At 49.7% G+C, this 15807-nt stretch overlaps 1 protein-coding gene across 1 annotated transcript in view; it reads right to left on the bottom strand.

Annotated features, from left to right (window-relative positions):
* COL6A3 (collagen type VI alpha 3 chain) overlaps positions 1 to 15807 on the bottom strand; it is an 86150-nt gene that overhangs the window by 36101 nt on the left and 34242 nt on the right. Inside the window, exons 7-17 of the mRNA XM_060015871.2 lie at positions 15022 to 15630; positions 11690 to 12295; positions 9723 to 10337; positions 7887 to 8486; positions 6907 to 7244; positions 5736 to 5814; positions 4589 to 4734; positions 2930 to 3022; positions 2365 to 2418; positions 1186 to 1257; positions 14 to 40 (exon numbers count right to left, since the gene is read on the bottom strand). Of these exons, the coding sequence (XP_059871854.1) occupies positions 14 to 40; positions 1186 to 1257; positions 2365 to 2418; positions 2930 to 3022; positions 4589 to 4734; positions 5736 to 5814; positions 6907 to 7244; positions 7887 to 8486; positions 9723 to 10337; positions 11690 to 12295; positions 15022 to 15630 (3239 nt within the window). The remainder of the gene's footprint in view (positions 1 to 13; positions 41 to 1185; positions 1258 to 2364; positions 2419 to 2929; positions 3023 to 4588; positions 4735 to 5735; positions 5815 to 6906; positions 7245 to 7886; positions 8487 to 9722; positions 10338 to 11689; positions 12296 to 15021; positions 15631 to 15807) is intronic.

Below are 15807 nucleotides of genomic sequence, written 5' to 3'. Positions count from 1 at the left end.
CAAGCTTAAGTACCTTCTCTCCTGGGAACCCACGAGAGCCCTAAAAGGGAAGGGAAAGAGGAAACATTAGCTCCTTCCCGGAGGCTGAAGAGAATAGGCTAGAATAGGCTAAGGGCTCCCCTCTCCCCATCCCCAACTTAAAAGTCAGTGTCTAGGGCTTCCCTCTGGCTCACTGGTTAAGAATCTGCCTGCCAATGCAGGGGACACGGGTTCGATCCCCGGTCCAGGAAGATCCCACGTGCCGTGGAGCAACTAAGCCCGTGTACCACAACTACTGAGCCTGAGCTCTAGAGCCTGCGAGCCACAACTACTGAGCCCGTGTGCCGCAACTACTGAAGCATGCACGCCTAGAGCCCGTGCTCTGCAACGAGAGAAGCCACCGCGGTGAGAAGCCCGCGCACCGCATCGGAGAGTAGCCCCGCGAACCACAACAAGAGAAAAGCCCGCGCACGGCAGCAGAAACCCAACGCAGCCAAAAATAAAATCAATAAAATAAATTTATATTAAAGAAAAGTCAGTGTCTGACTTTTCAGTGTTAGAGATTAGTCTGTTCGGCTAGCTCTCGCTCTATCATGAGGGGATCATAAAACTAACTTGCCTGGACCTGAGCACTTGGGTAGTGTTGGCTCTCTGGCAGGACGGCTGGGCCGTGAAGGCCCGGGACAGGAGCTCCGAGGAGGCCCCTTTATGACATTGCAGTGGCCTGTCTCTCAAACGGCAGCAAACTGAGGAGAAGGTTCATCAGCCCTTGACTCCAAGTATGTCACACACAGAACCTTCCAGCACATGAGTCCTTTCCCTCTGTCTCTGGCCCCCTCCACTTCCCTCACTCCTCCCAGGTCCAGGGGCTGAAGCTGCCGGGCACCGGCCTTCTCTCTGCCCTGGCCCACATCCTGTCTGTCCTCATCAGTGTGTCCTGACTGCTTCACACTGCCATGCGAAACTGTTTCTCCAACCTCAGGCTCCCTTCCCGGCACGGTGTGCGCTCCTGAACCCGCCAGGCCCTGGGCTGCCTCTGTGAGAGGCCACTGGCTGTCTGCGCTGAGCCGAGAAGCTGGGGCAGGCATCTTCCTTCCCCAGGAGGCACTGGAGAAAGTGTCCCCCTTCTGTACGCACCACCGACCGCCCTCTCCCCGCTGGGGCCCGGTGCCACGGTCCCCTCCCCACACGTGGGGGTCACTGTACCTTTATGCCCCTCTGCCCGGGGCAGCCCTGGAAACCTTGAGTGCCGTTCACACCAGGCGGGCCGCGCTCACCCTGTCAGGAGAAACAGGCATTTTGCGAGTTGGAACTTCTTGTCACGTGTCTCCACTGAGTAGGGAGCTCCGTGAAAGGCGTGCATTAGGAAGCAGTCCACTGGCTGGCGGGCTGATGTGCCAGGCGGGGCCTCCAGCATCCCCGCCCGCGGGCCCCGCGGGCCGACCTCTGCACAGGGCCTCGAACCTGCAGTTTCCTCCCCTGGAGGAAGTGGGGTCTGGGGCACATCCTGGTGGGCGGAGGATAAGCAGTCCTCAGGGTACTGGGTCTGGGTGGGGGCTGGGCCCGTGGAGAACCCTCGGGCTGGCTGCTTCTCCATATGGTCCTGGGCTCCCAGCTCTCCAGTGGGGTCCAGGCTCAGCCCTGACACCCAGCACTGCCTGACGGGACCTTGGGGGTTTCGACTCTTCCCCCTGGGGCCCTCTCTCCCCACCCCAGGGCTGGCCATGGTCCTGGGTTCCCAGCTCTTCTATGGGGTCCAGGCTCAACCCTGACACCTGGCACTGCCGGACGGGACCTTGGGGGCTTCAACTCCTCCCGCTGGGGCCCTCTCTCCCCACCCCAGGGCTGGGCCTTGTTCTAGTGTCTCAAAAGTTCTCAAACCACTTCTGGGCAGGATTCTGCTTCCCGAAGGCCCTGCTTCAGGCTCTACCCACCCCCAAATGGACCCCTTGGTGACTGGTAACCCATACCGGCAACTGCCCTCTGGGAGGCTGCCCTCAAAGGGCATCACCGCTGCAATCCTGACTGGGTTTCCCCTGCACCCCGGCTCCAGCGGCCTCTCATCTCTGCCTGGATGTCTGAATTTGGTAGATGCTGGGTTTGCCATCCTCAGTGGTCCTCTGTCTCAGGAGCCATTTAGCCCCTCCCTCTGAGATGGAACACGTAAAAACCTGCACTTCCTACCCACACTTGTCATCCTCAGATTCTCAGACTAGTCTCCATAGTGTAGAAATCTGAGTCAAGTTGTTAAGAAAGTTAGAAAGTAATTTTTTTCTGATGGAAAAGACTGGAAACGGAACAGATGAGGAACCCCACAATTCAATCCCAACATGTAAAGAACAAGGAGGGAATAAAGACTTAAGGAAAAAAACAACCTTTACTTACAGGTCCACCCTCGTCACCAGGATAACCTCGATAGCCATCTTCTCCAGAAATACCCTAGAAGAAAGTAAATCGTTTCCTTGGTTAAATGCTGTGGTTTTCTCTGTTTCCTATTTAAGCATCTCTTCACCCCCCTTCATTTGGTAGAGCGGTGCTTTCGGTGTCCCTGGAACGTGACGGTTTCCTACTCATTATTTCAGTGCAATTGTTCTATCAGGATCTTTAAGGCTCTTGATCTACCAAGAAATCCTGTGCATTTCCTATAACTTAGAGGCAAATGGGAAGCATCCCTGCTGGCCGTCCTAGTGAGGCTGCCAGTCAATGATGCCACTGGTCTTAACATAATTTTATAAAATGAAGAACCAATGCATAAAAGAACCCAGTGGAAAGGGAGGAGGGAGCAGACACAGGGACAAGGTCTGCACCTCAGATCTGTCCTACAGCACAGCTAGTTCCTTCTCCTCCCTTTTCCATCTCCCCACCATCATAGCAGAGAAATTCCCCAGCCAAAGTAATGACGGCTCTGAAATCTAGTCTCAGACGTAAGAAAAGGGTAACACCACCGTACCTTTGGCCCAATGCTGCCAATGGGCCCTCGGTCTCCTCTTTGCCCAGAGCATTTGCAGGGAACCCCACAGCAGGCTTTCTCGGCAATGTTGTCCTACCAAGACAAAAACGAAGTTCAGATCTCAATAAATGTCTAGAAAAAAGGCATAAATGTGCCGTCTGAGGACTGCGGCCTCCACAGCAAGAGATAGTCACCTCCTACGGCAACTCCCTTGAAGGCTTAGCCATGGGTGGGCGATACAGTGTCACAAATGGACTCTGAAGAACCACCAAAGATAATGCGTCTTATTCACAATGTCACCTCAGGCTGGGCCTTATTTCTAGAAGTTTCCAACATAGATATTCAAGCTTCAGATGTTAAGTATAGCTTACTTTTTTTTTTTTTTTTTTTTTTTTTTTTTTTTGCAGTACGCAGGCCTCTCACTGCTGTGGCCTCTCCCTTTGTGGAGCACAGGCTCCAGATGCACAGGCTCAGCGGCCATGGCTCACGGGCCCAGCCGCTCCGCAGCATGTGGGATCTTCCCGGACCGTGGCACAAACCTGCGTACCCTGCATTGGCAGGTGGACTCTCAACCACTGCACCACCAGGGAAGCCCAGCTTACATATTTTTAAGCTCCAGAAAGCAAAACCTGACAAACCATTGCAGACGGCCAGGATGGAAGGTGGTTTCAGAGCAGAGACCGTATGCCCTTCCCCAGAACCCTGGTCAGAGTCACGGAACATGGCGTCAGCCTGGAGGAAGCCTGGGAGCAGCTGCGGGGTGGGATCCCTGCCTCTGAGCCACAAGCACTGCACCGCCAGTCACCAATGACTCCAGCGCCCATCAGACACCCTGGACATTCCCTCCCTTCCCAGCCCCCGGCCTTATGCGGGAAAGCGCACACCCAAAGTACATTTCTACCTGCTAAACTCATGATGGTCAATGCCTTTTCTGGCAGTGAATTTCCTAGAGCTTTCACTTTCTCCCATGCCCTAGGTTTGTCAATTAACTCAACTTCCTTCCACTCAATAAAAAAATCCGAATTGCAGCCCTGGGAAGAAGGTCAGAGGGCCGGAGGGAGTCAGCTCGTCCCACAGGGCACCGCTGCCTCCTCCAAAGAACCTCTGAGTTGAACGCTCAGCCCCCTCATGTCCCAAAAGCCCCCAGTCTCACCCCCAAACCCAGACGTTAACCCCACCTGCTGAGAGGCTGAACCCAAGAGGATTAGGAAGCCTATGGGGAGCCCTCATTTGCTCCAAAGGAAACTAGAGGAGAAGGCGACGGAAGCCCCTTTCCACCCAGAAATGGTCTTTCGTCTCCTGCATATTCTTGTTTTCCCTGTTTCCTGTTTACAGAGGGAAGGGTCAAATCTCAATGTTATGGCTTCTCAACAATCTTATAAATGAAAAGAAGTCTCTTTAAAGGGAGCAGAGGAAACTCTAAGGCGACAGCTGCCTCGACACCCATGCCCGGGTGGCCGTCTTTCCAGTTCTCAGATAGCTCCATTTCCAGGACTCATGTTACGGCAACAAAGTAGGTCCCAAGTAAATTACATGAATTAAATTGCCCACCCAGCGGTCTCTCCTCCGTTTGCCTGGTGATGACAGACTGCGTTATCCTGAGATGCCCAATATTGGGCTGTCTAAACCAGTTTGTGTGTAGATGCATAAAACACTCACAAGTTGCTCCGCTAGTTCATAGTCTAGGTCCAGCAAGTTCAGTCTCAGGGGCCGGTTGTACGTGAATCCTCGCCCAAACTCCAGCTGCATCAGCTGCTCCAAGTTGGCGACACGTTCAAGGCCCACCAAGATCAGAGCTCGGACGCCTGGGGGGACAGGTACACTTAAGAAGCCTTACCTAGGCATTCAAGAGCCTCAGTGCTTTTCCTCCTGACTCTCTTTTATTTTTTAAAGAAAACTTCAGTATAAAATTTGGCCTTTAACTGAAACTTGCTTAATCACACGGATTAGCTGCTCCGAAGAGTTGAAATACTGGAACTCTGGACTCCTCTGAGCAATTGTTTCTGATTCGTCAGTAAGTAAATGGATTCATGTAACTCTAGGAAACACCACCATGAAGTTTATTCATCCATAAATTCTCAAGCTCTGGTCTTACGTAACACAGGTATGCTGTGGGAAGAATTGAAATCCCACATCTCCCAAGTCAGATGATAGCAGTCTCATCTCCATTGCTCTGGAAAAGCAAGCTAATAAATAGAACATTCTTATGATAAATTTGCTTCAACAAATTCTCCTTAAACCTCTAGTGTGGACATCCACTTTTTTGATAGCCAGTGCTACCAAATTCCAAAGCAGATGAACAAATAGTACACCTGATAACAGGTATCATTGCAAACCAGTCACCTTAAATTTGGAAAGTATGCTTTCCAAATTTTATGTGAAAGTGTATCTTTTCTTAACGTTGGAGTATTTTTGAGCTGTGATAACTGCAAATGGAAAATACAGCAAGATTTTTTTGCTATAAAATTAATTCCTAGCTTATATAATACAGCCAAATGAATCAAAACTTCATGTTCTTTTACAAAAGCATCATGCTTTCTAGATGTCCTACCACAGGAATGAGCCTGAGACCCCGTGGGGTCTGTGCCAGGACTTGGTAATAGAGCTGTCTGTGTAAGTATGGGATCCTTGCTGCCCCATCCTGTAGCCCCAGGCAGGTGACAGAAGACCAAGATGCCGGGATGAGGTGTCCTCCAAGAGAAGCCGCTTTCCCAGAGGCTCCCTTGGTGGAGTTGTTTCTCTCTAGCCCAGCAGTGCGCCTGCCTCACCCAGGTTTCCTTCTCCCATAGAAAGCCCCAGAACCCACCTTCTTGTCGGAGTTTCTCCGATGCTCTTTGTAAATCAGCCAGATCTCCATCCACCCCATCAGTAAAATGAATGACCACCTGAAGATAAAAGATACGTCAAGCGCCAGCCAAAGTGAAAGAAACATCACAGACCCTTGAGAGAAGGATTAGCCAGTTCAAAGCCTCCACTTTACAGCAGAGGAAACTGGGGGCCAAGGTTGAGAAACCATCACCCCATGTTCATAGTTCCTTGATACTGTGCAATAAGTGAGGTATAAAATAAATGGGTATAGGGTAGGACTTGATTGATTAAAAAGCACAGTCAACAATGGAAATAAAAAGTTTATCTCATTATCTTATTTAGGAGATGTAGTTTCTAGAAATCATGTGTATGCGTGGGTGTGTACATGCGTGCGTGTGTGTTTGTGTAGCCCGTGCTCCAAAATTCATATTTTGAAGTCCTAACCCTCAGTGCCTCAGAGTGTGACCATGTTTGGCAATAGGACTTTTAAAGAGGCCAATAAGTTAACTGAGGTCATTAGAGTGGGTCCTCATCCAATATGACTGGTGTCCTTCTAAGATGAGGCGATTAGGACACAGAGGGAAAAACACGTGGTGACAGAAGGAGAAGATGCCGTTTCCAAGCCAAGTTGAGAGACCTCCAGAAAAACAACCCTGACGCCGCTCTGATCTCAGACTTCCAGCCTCCAGGACTGTGAGAGAATAAATTCCTGTTGTTTAAGCCACCCAACCTGTGGAACTTTGTTATGGCAGCCCTAGCAAACTGATTGTGCATGCGTGCGTGCGTGTGTGTGTGTGTGTGTGTGTGTGTATGTATGAACCAATACAGAGAAAGAGAGAGATAAAAGTAAATACAAATAGAGAACATAATGCATTTAATGGTCAGGACTATGATTAAACATGAATTACTCACAAATTCAATGCATTCAAGCTTAATTACTGATTTCCAAGATTTTTTTTAGAGCTTTAGTAAAACTAGAAGAAGATATTCCATTTCAGCCCAGTTGATAATAAAGGACTCTTACATACAGGCATCACCAACCCCATCAAACATGAAGAGCATCTATAGAAGAACCGTTTGGGGAGGGGGCTTCCGGGCATCGAGGTTTGCCCCTGCCCAGTAAAACCCAGAGATGGCCCAGGAAGCGGAAACGAGGCAGCCGTCCTCACCTTCACACTGTCTGGCGAGGCCTGCCGGAACTTGTTCTGGTAGAGCTTCAGCGTGTCCGCGGTGAGGACGTAGGGGTGCTGGGTGCGCATGTTCTGGAACTTCTCAAACAGCTCTGGCTGGTACTCGGCAAAGTCAAAGGCCTCCACGGGGCCCGAGAGCGCGTTGGCCACCACGGACACCCGCACCGTGGGCAGCTGGCTGCCGCTGCAGCTGATCCTTTGCATTTGGCTAATTCTATTCAGGATGGTGTCCACCTTGGACTCAAAGCCCCTCTGAGCCACAAATATGTTCTGATCTCTTGAACCATCAAAGCCCAGAATCACATCCAGGTCACAGACTGTAAAGGGAAAAGCAGGCCGTGAGCTCGAAGTCGAGCTGCCGAGATGTGTTCAACCTACAGGCACAGCTCGGGGCGTGGACCAGGACGCCACGCTCAAGTGCAAAATGGGACCTTCTGTGCGTGAGCTCTGAGAAGCAATTAGATCTGCCTCTCTCACTGGGAGAACTCACACTGACTCTTCGGAGCCAAAACTGTTGGCCATTCAGTACGTTTGCTTTCCTGATACTAATCAACTTTGGCAACGTATACAGTCAGTGTCTATCTAAGTGCATCCCGAGTTTGTGCTTTAGACTAAACACACTTGAGAACGCAAACCCTCTGATCTCAAATAATTGATCTGATAAACCTACAAACAGAAACAGGCATCAATCAGTCTGAATTATTTAGGGAATTAAAGAGTAGGGGATGGGGAGTAAATCTGGTAAGAGCAAGAAGAGACAGACATCCACTCCTATCCTGGAACCACATCCGATCACAGTGGTAGGTGACAACCAGGACCCAACCCACGTGGATGTAAGTCAATGCCTGACACACCAGATGCTACAGGAGCCCACAGGCCAGCGCTGGGGATCTGGGTAAACAGGTAACTCACCAACATCGACAGGACATGGTTGAAAATATGCACCTAAAGGGCATTACCTTTGGAAACATCAGGCACACCAGGACATAAGGTTTCATGCATCGCATCATGCAGAGTTTCCAAAACCTGCTCGCTCAATTCTGACAGCTCCTGGACACTCCCCACTCGGAACGCTGTGGCACTGTTGGACGCGATCTTCCCAACCTCCTCTGAGTCGATGTTCCTCACGCCCACCGCGAACACTTTGACGCCTCTCTGGGTGAGTGCCAGGCTCGCCTCCTGGGCATCCTCCACCGACCTTCCTCCGGTGATCACAAAGGCAATCTGCGGGACTCTCTGATCCAGGCGACTGCCTGCCTCTGGTATGAAGTGATTCAGCCGCAGGTGCTCCAGGCCCACGTTGGTGTTTGCGTGCCTCCCCCCTTTGTAGACCACCTTGTTGATGGCATCAATAATCTGCTCCTTGGTGGAAAAGTCCTTCAGGAAGAATTCGTCGGTGGGGTCAGAGTTGTACTGGACCAGCCCCACTTGGATGGAGTCTCCCCCTTCATAAACCGTGTCCACAATTTCAGACACGAAACGGAGCACTTCCTGGAAACTGTCCCTCCGGAAATTGATGGAACCATCCAACAGGAACACGATGTCTGCTTTCTTTTTCTCTAAAGACGATTACAATGAAAAAAAAAAAAAGGAGAAATTTGGTTTCTATATCCAGAGCAAAAACACAAAACATAAAATGATTAAAATAAGGCATTCCTGTAATTCATTCACAGTGGACACCTTGGACTCTGTTCCATGACTCTAGAGTTCCTGAATTCACAGTCCTCAAAACACGTTTAGGTGATAAATGATAAATCACCTAAACAAAAGGAAAGGAGACATGAAAACTCAGTGGAACTGAGTCCCAGTTATCCCGTGCAAAATGAGATTATGCCATGGATTCAACAGTCCGTGATATCAGGGGTTTTAGGAAATGCCACTACACACTTTCCTCCTGGTCAAAAATAAATGATAGTGTCTGGAAGGAGTTGGGGGAGGTGTGCTAGAGACAGGGAAAGGGAGGGCTGGGAGAAACAAATTGGAAAATGGGAAGCAGACTCCTTGCACCTTTGGAGGATCACCAGCCAGCACGCCAAGAGCTTTGTTGGAGCCTGTGACACTCAAGGACATTTGGAGATAATTCCCTGATTCCAATCAAGGGATCAAGACTGGAGTAGAGAGAAGGGAATCCGGAGCACTGTGAGATGTTCCACCACCAGCGCAGAAGGAAGACAAGAAAGAGCTAAGTGGAGTGCAGATGCCCCATGGAAAACCAGCCCTAATCATTTGCTCCAGATGTCTGAGGGGCTATCACCTGGGGTAGGAGCTAAGAAAGACGTGGGTTGGTGGAGGGACTCCGTTTGCTCTTGGCAGTCCCAAAGGTCAGACCCAGGAGCATGAGGTCAAAGCTATAGGTGGACAGCTCTAAATTCCCGATGACACCAGTCCAAAGAAAGAGGGTTGACTGGACCAGGACCCCACCAAGGAGAGAGGCTGACTTCCAATCATGTTCGGAGGGGCGTAGATTGAACAACTTCAAAGATGCCATTTTATTCTGACAGCCAATGAGTCTGTGGCTAACCCTCAATGCACTTTTATAGAACCTTTCAATGGGGCTAGGATTAGCCTCGTGGAAGCTCATGGAAGAATCAATGACCATACGCTTTCTGAGATGCGTTTCCTTCTATTCCTCCTACAATTTCAACTCAATTATTTTTCCCGTATTTAGTTTCTAATTGTATGGCAGCCACGACCCTGAGAGAAGAAAATTATTAAAATGAATGCTAACTGCTTTTTTTCAATTAAAAAAAAAAATTGGTGTCCCGCTCTGCCGTCATGGGTACCACAGCTCATACCTGGCCGTGAGGGAGAGGGCATGTCCACTCCTGGAGGTGCAGGGGTGACCTTGGAGGGTCCAAAGGAGTTCACGACCCTTTCTTCTATGTTGGGGAGCTCTCTGAACTCCCGAACCGTGAAGACTAGTCTGGAGTCATTGGTGATGGTCTGCAGCTCCGTTCTGTCGATGTTTCGGTCTCCTATCCCTAAACTCACAATCCCCGAGGAGCTTATCACCTGGGAATACCTGGAAATATCGTCCTGGGATTTGCCACCCAGAAACAGAACCAGGTGTTGGGGCACCCCGTCTTCTATCCGGCTCCCGGCAGACTTGACAAAGAAATTCCTTGCCACGAATTCCAGAGCTTTGCCAGTGTTCAGCGGAGACCCCCCTTTGAACCTCAAGCGACGTGTGGCATCCAGCACGCTGGCCTGGGATTTATAGGTCTTCAGGTAAAACTCTGGGAAGACATCATTGCTGAACTGCACGACCCCAATTCTCACTTTATTAGGGCCAATGTTAAGTCTCCGCACGACCCCGCTAACAAAGTCCCGAATGTGTGCAATGCCATCTGGCCTCACACTGTCAGAGCTGTCGATTAGGAAGACGATGTCTGCAGCATCACTCTCCACGGCTGTGGATGAAAAGGAAAAAGGAAAACTCAGTACAAGACTGGCACGCATCTGGTTTCGTTTCTGAACTTTGCTCTATGTTGCACCAAAATATCAATTGACATGAAAATTATAAGCCGATGTGCATGTGTTTATCTCTTTGGCTTTTTTTAATCAATCATTACAAATTGGGCCTTTTGCATCAAAACAATTTCTGCTTCTTGAAATATTTTAAGTTCTCCAAAACTTTCTCTTTCTGGGTTTACTCAATTTTAATTTTGGCTTTGGTGTCTGGGTTACAACTCATTTCAAAAATATAAACAGCACTTAGAAACGAATCCTGGGTTACCATTATCTATGAATCACGAACTGTTACTACCAGAAGGGATTGAGATCACCAGCATCAACATCTTTGTTGTGCAAGAAAAGAGACAGCTGAGGACAAAGGCCCTCACTTCATCCAAGGCCACCACTTAGCTAGTGACAGCCCGGAGAATCCCAACTCGCTCCAGCAGGCCACACCATCATTCCTGGTGTTTGATTCATAGTATTTGTTTTTCTCACGTATCTCTAGCATTTATACGAAGTTTTTATTTTCACTATTATGCCCCTATTTTCTTTGCATGAATCCATTTTTAACTATAAAATTAATCAGAAGTCCTAGGAAAGATGAGCCATGGCTTCCTATTGATTAGAATTCTAGGTACTTCTTGGATGCCATTTATTAAATAGCTCATATCTTGCCTCTCAACAAATTCAACATTTGCCTCATAAATCACTGGCTACTTATAGTGGAAACATAGCACAGCAAAAGCTGAGCAGGTCATGGAATTGAACCATCTATCTTGAGAGAGAGAAAAGCTGGCCAGGCATACACAGCCAGGACTTGGATTCTCCAGTGGCACATAAAAGGTTTCACAGAATATCAGTATCAGAGACAGCCACGCCCTGATCATATCTGAACACTGACAAAAAGGAAACAAAAATCACCAGACACTCCCCATCCTGGATCATAGGTGTGACCACTGCTTCTGTATCAATTTCAGCATTAGCCGTGAGATTTGGTAAGATATCCAATCATAAAATTACTCCTTCTCAACAGCATTCGATCCGGGGCAAAGTCCCATTTCCTCAAGCCATCTATGATGAGTTCAAGTCCTATCATAAGCCCTTCCTAACACCCTCCCGCTGAGATGCCCTGTGGCTCACCAGCGTGTGTGTCCTTCCTCCCTGCCACAAGCAATAGACCCTGCTGGTTCAATCTCAGGTGTCCTGTTATTTTAATTTTACTTGTGAGCACCATGGCCTTAGAGCCTGTTATTTTTTATATTTTTTTGAAAAGACACAACAAAGAACAAGAAACGCCCAACCTTACCTGGAGGAAGGTAGGGCGTGCTGGCCAGGAGCTGCTGAATCTGCTCGGAGGTTAGGGTTGTGATGGGTGTCAGCAGTTTCTGCTCCAGGCTGGGCAGCTCCCGGAAGGTGCTCACTGAAAACACGTATTCAGGGCTCAGGGAGATCTTCAGCAACTGCTCCTGGTCTGCATTCCTTGCGATGGTAAGTGGCGCCACACCGAACTGCTTGAGCTCTACTGCCGATTCGTCTACCTCATCATCAGACTTCCCAGAAGAAATGAGGACCAGGAACTGAGGGACACCCTCTTCAATCCGGCTCCCCAGAGGCCTCTTGAAGATATTCTTTGACACGTACTCCAGGGCGCCCCCAATGTTGATCTGCCTCCCGCCCTTGGGCCGCAGCCGCCTCACCGCGTTCTGCACCTCGTCCTTGCTGGAGTGGGCGTTCAGCAGGAACTCCACCCTGGGGTCCTCGCTGAACTGGATGACGGCCACCCGGGTCATGTCGAAGCCCACGTCCAGGTAGTCAACCAGCCTCTCGATGAGGGTACGGATGTACTGAAACTCGGGGCCGGCGCTTTGGGACCCATCGATGAGGAAGACCACGTCCCTCTTGCCGCCGACACCTGTGAATCAAACGTTACCATAGGGCTTCAGCTTCACCGACACCAAATTCTTAGTGTTAATGAACAGCCTCCCAATTTGTCAGAGAATTGCCACCTGACCGGTAAGGTATCCTAATTCAGACTATTTGAGTTAGAATACCAGTCCCAGGAGAGAGTCCTGGGCATTTCAGTGATTAAAAGTCAGAGGGAAGAGGAGGAAGCAGCAAAGGGCAAGGAAAAGTAAGTCAGCAGGAGGAAGAACCTAGACACGCAGGAGCCAGGTCTAGACCGAGTGGGGATGGGGTTTGGGGAAGGAGGGGATCGAACCTGTGACAGATGACACTCATAGGTCAAGTGGGACAGTGCCCGACAACTGACTACTGGGATTTGCCAGATGGAGGGACCTTGACCAGAGCACCTTCTGTGGAGCAGAGAGAGCAAACAACAGGTTAGGGTGTGTCCAGAGAAGAATTGTAGACAGCAACACTTTATAAAGGAGCCTGGAGCACTGCTGCAGGTGGGAGCAGGGCATCAAGGGAGAGTTTTTACGAGAAAAGAAAAGGCATTGCATTTGTATCATGAAAGGAATCACCCAGTACGTCAGAGAACTGATGATGCAGGAGAGAGGAGGAGAGTTGCAGGTGACACCCTTGAGTAGGGAAGTGGTGAGGCTGCCCAGGGAAGCAGTGACAGTTCACCCAAGTAACGAGAGGAAGCTGAGACATGGACACTGATGCTGGGGCAGACAGTAAGGCTTCTGGAAGTTCTTTTCCAATTTACTTATATTTTCTCAGTGAAATGGGAATCAGGATCACCAGCTCAGAGTAAGCTGAGGGAAGAGAAGTGTAGAAGAAGCAGGAGAAGGAGAAGGTAGAAAACAGTCATCTTGAAGAGCGGGAGAGCCGATAGACCAGGAGTCGTACTGTTGTAGAAACATAGGCTTTTGTGTATAAGTGAGCTGCACACACACGATGACAGCATTTCTGAAGTGTCTTCTTGGGAGTACAAGTACCTCCAATGCACCGTAAAAAAAGATGGTGGGGGGGAAAAATTGGGAGTTTGGGATTGACATAGACACGCTACTATATTTAAAATAGATAACCAACAAGGACCTACTGTACAGCACAGGGAACTCTACTCAATATTCTGTAATAACCTAAATGGGAAAAGAATTTTAAAAATAATAGATATATGTGCATGTATAACTGAATCACTTTGCTGCACACCTGAAACAAACACAACACTGTAAATCAACTAGACTCCAGTAAAAAGTAAAAAAAAAAAAAAAGAAAGAAAAAGGACTGCTGCAGCCAAACAAGTTTGGGAAATGCTGTGTTCCCTTATTGTACTGGGGATACACAACACATATCAATTAGGGTCCAACCAAAACCAAAAAGACCCTCACTTCATTTATCCCACTGCCTTCCCAAATTTATTTGATGGCAAGCCCTCTAGAACATTCCAGGGAAGCCTTGCAGGGCGAGCTGCACTCTGTGTGGACATCAGCGAGGGAAGCAATCCCTTTCTGCAGCACCGTGCCAGTCACCCTCCCTCCCTCACCCACCCAAACAGCACTGCGTCCTACATCGACTTTCCTCTCACTTGCTTTTACTCTTCCCTCCCCCTTCCCCGTGAGCCCTTCCTAGTTTCCCCTCCCCAAGCCTTGATGTGGACGGTTCTGTAGAATGTGAACCACACAGGAGTGAGGATGCATGTGCCTGTTCACCACTGTGCCCTCCCCACCCGAGTGTCCAGGGAGGGCAGGCGCTCTGTGGGCATTTTGGGAAGGGTGGGTCTATCTGAGCCCCCTTCCTTCTGACAAGTAAGGTTCCCTCCACTTTCCAGTTCATTGTATCAGGCCTAGGAAAGGGGAACAGGAAGGAGGAGATAGAATAAGCCGAGGTCATAACAGCCAGGTGGCCTTCCTGTCAGTTAAGACACTTACTTCTCTGCACCAAGCAAAGACACAGACCTACTAGAGAATGGACTTGAGGATATGGGGAGGGGGAAGGGTGAGCTGTGACAAAGTGAGAGAGTGGCATGGACATATATACACTACCAAACGTAAAATAGCTAGCTAGTGGGAAGCAGCCGCATAGCACAGGGAGATCAGCTCGGTGCTTTGTGACCACCTAGAGGGGTGGGATAGGGAGGGTGGGAGGGAGGGAGACGCAAGAGGGAAGAGATATGGGAACATATATATATGTATAACTGATTCGCTTTGTTATAAAGCAGAAACTAACACACCATTGTAAAGCAATTATACTCCAATAAAGATGTAAAAGAAAAAAGCAATCTTGACACATTGGGTCTGGAAATAACAATGTTTCAGAGACTGTGCTCTAGCCTGATAGGCCACCTGTGGTCAAACTCCCTCCTCGATCACAGGAGGCGGCCAGCTGGACCGACCAGGGGAAGCCTGGACCCGGCATTGAACTGGAACTATCAATTAGATGGCCTCTCTTTTCGGTTGGTTATACAGAGCCTTTATGCAGAATTAGGGGTCTGAGCTGAAAGCCAAGCCTACGCCCATCTTTGAGACTTGAATTTGGCCCAAAACATGAATCTTAGCATCTTCCCAAGCCATTTCTGGCACCAAGCCCACGTGGTTCCTGATTCTTCGCATAACTCTGGTTTTCACTCCCTACAGCTGAGGAAACAAAACTGAGAATACTTTGTAACACACAGGCCAAACAAGTAGCCCCAGATATTTCAAGGAATGAAGAGCCAAAGAATCTGCTCCTTACCCGGGCTCGTTACAGGGACCACAGATGCCCGCAACCTGCTGAGCTCCTCGCGGCTGAGCTGGGTCACCCTTTCGGAGATGACCTGTTGGATGGTCCCCAGCTGCCGGAAGGTGGGAATGGCCACCGCGAAGTCCGGGATGAGGGAGATGGTCTGCATCTCGGTGATGTCAGCGTTCCCGATGCCGATGCCGATGGGCACGGCCCCTCCCCTCTTCAGGACCACCGAGGGGCCTCTCACATCATCCCCAGACCTGCCGGCCGCGAGGACGACCAGGAGCTGGGGGATGCCTTCTGCTATGCGGCTCCCGGCGGAGCCAATCAGGATGTTCCTCAGGACGAAGTCCAGGGCGGCGCCGGTGTTGGGAGTTGGCCCGCCCAGCAGCGTCAGCCCGCGGATAGCACTGACGACGCTCTGCTGGTCCATGTAGGAATTCAGGTAGAACTCGGGCCTGGTCCGGTCGCTGTACTGCACCACAGCTACGCGCACCCGGTCCGCACCCACGTCCAGGCTCTCCACCACTCTCTGGACAAACTCTTTCAACAGCGGGAAGCCGTTCCTGACACCGTCGGAGCCGTCGATCAGAAACACCACATCCTTCTCACCTGAAACTAGAAGGAAGATAGCCCCTGTGACTCACACGGGACACAATAGGGATAATTTCATACCAATCTGTGGTGGACCGAATAACTCCTAAGATATCCAACTCCTAATCCCTGGAATTTATATGGAAGAAAATCTGCAGGTGTGATTAAATTAAGGGTTAGAGGCGTGGGGAGATTGTCCTG

Source organism: Delphinus delphis, chromosome 7, assembly GCF_949987515.2.
Source record: "Delphinus delphis chromosome 7, mDelDel1.2, whole genome shotgun sequence".
Taxonomy (NCBI): Eukaryota; Metazoa; Chordata; class Mammalia; order Artiodactyla; family Delphinidae; genus Delphinus; species Delphinus delphis.
The sequence above is the reverse complement of the archived record's forward strand: the minus strand, read 5'-3'. Positions and strand labels throughout refer to the sequence as shown.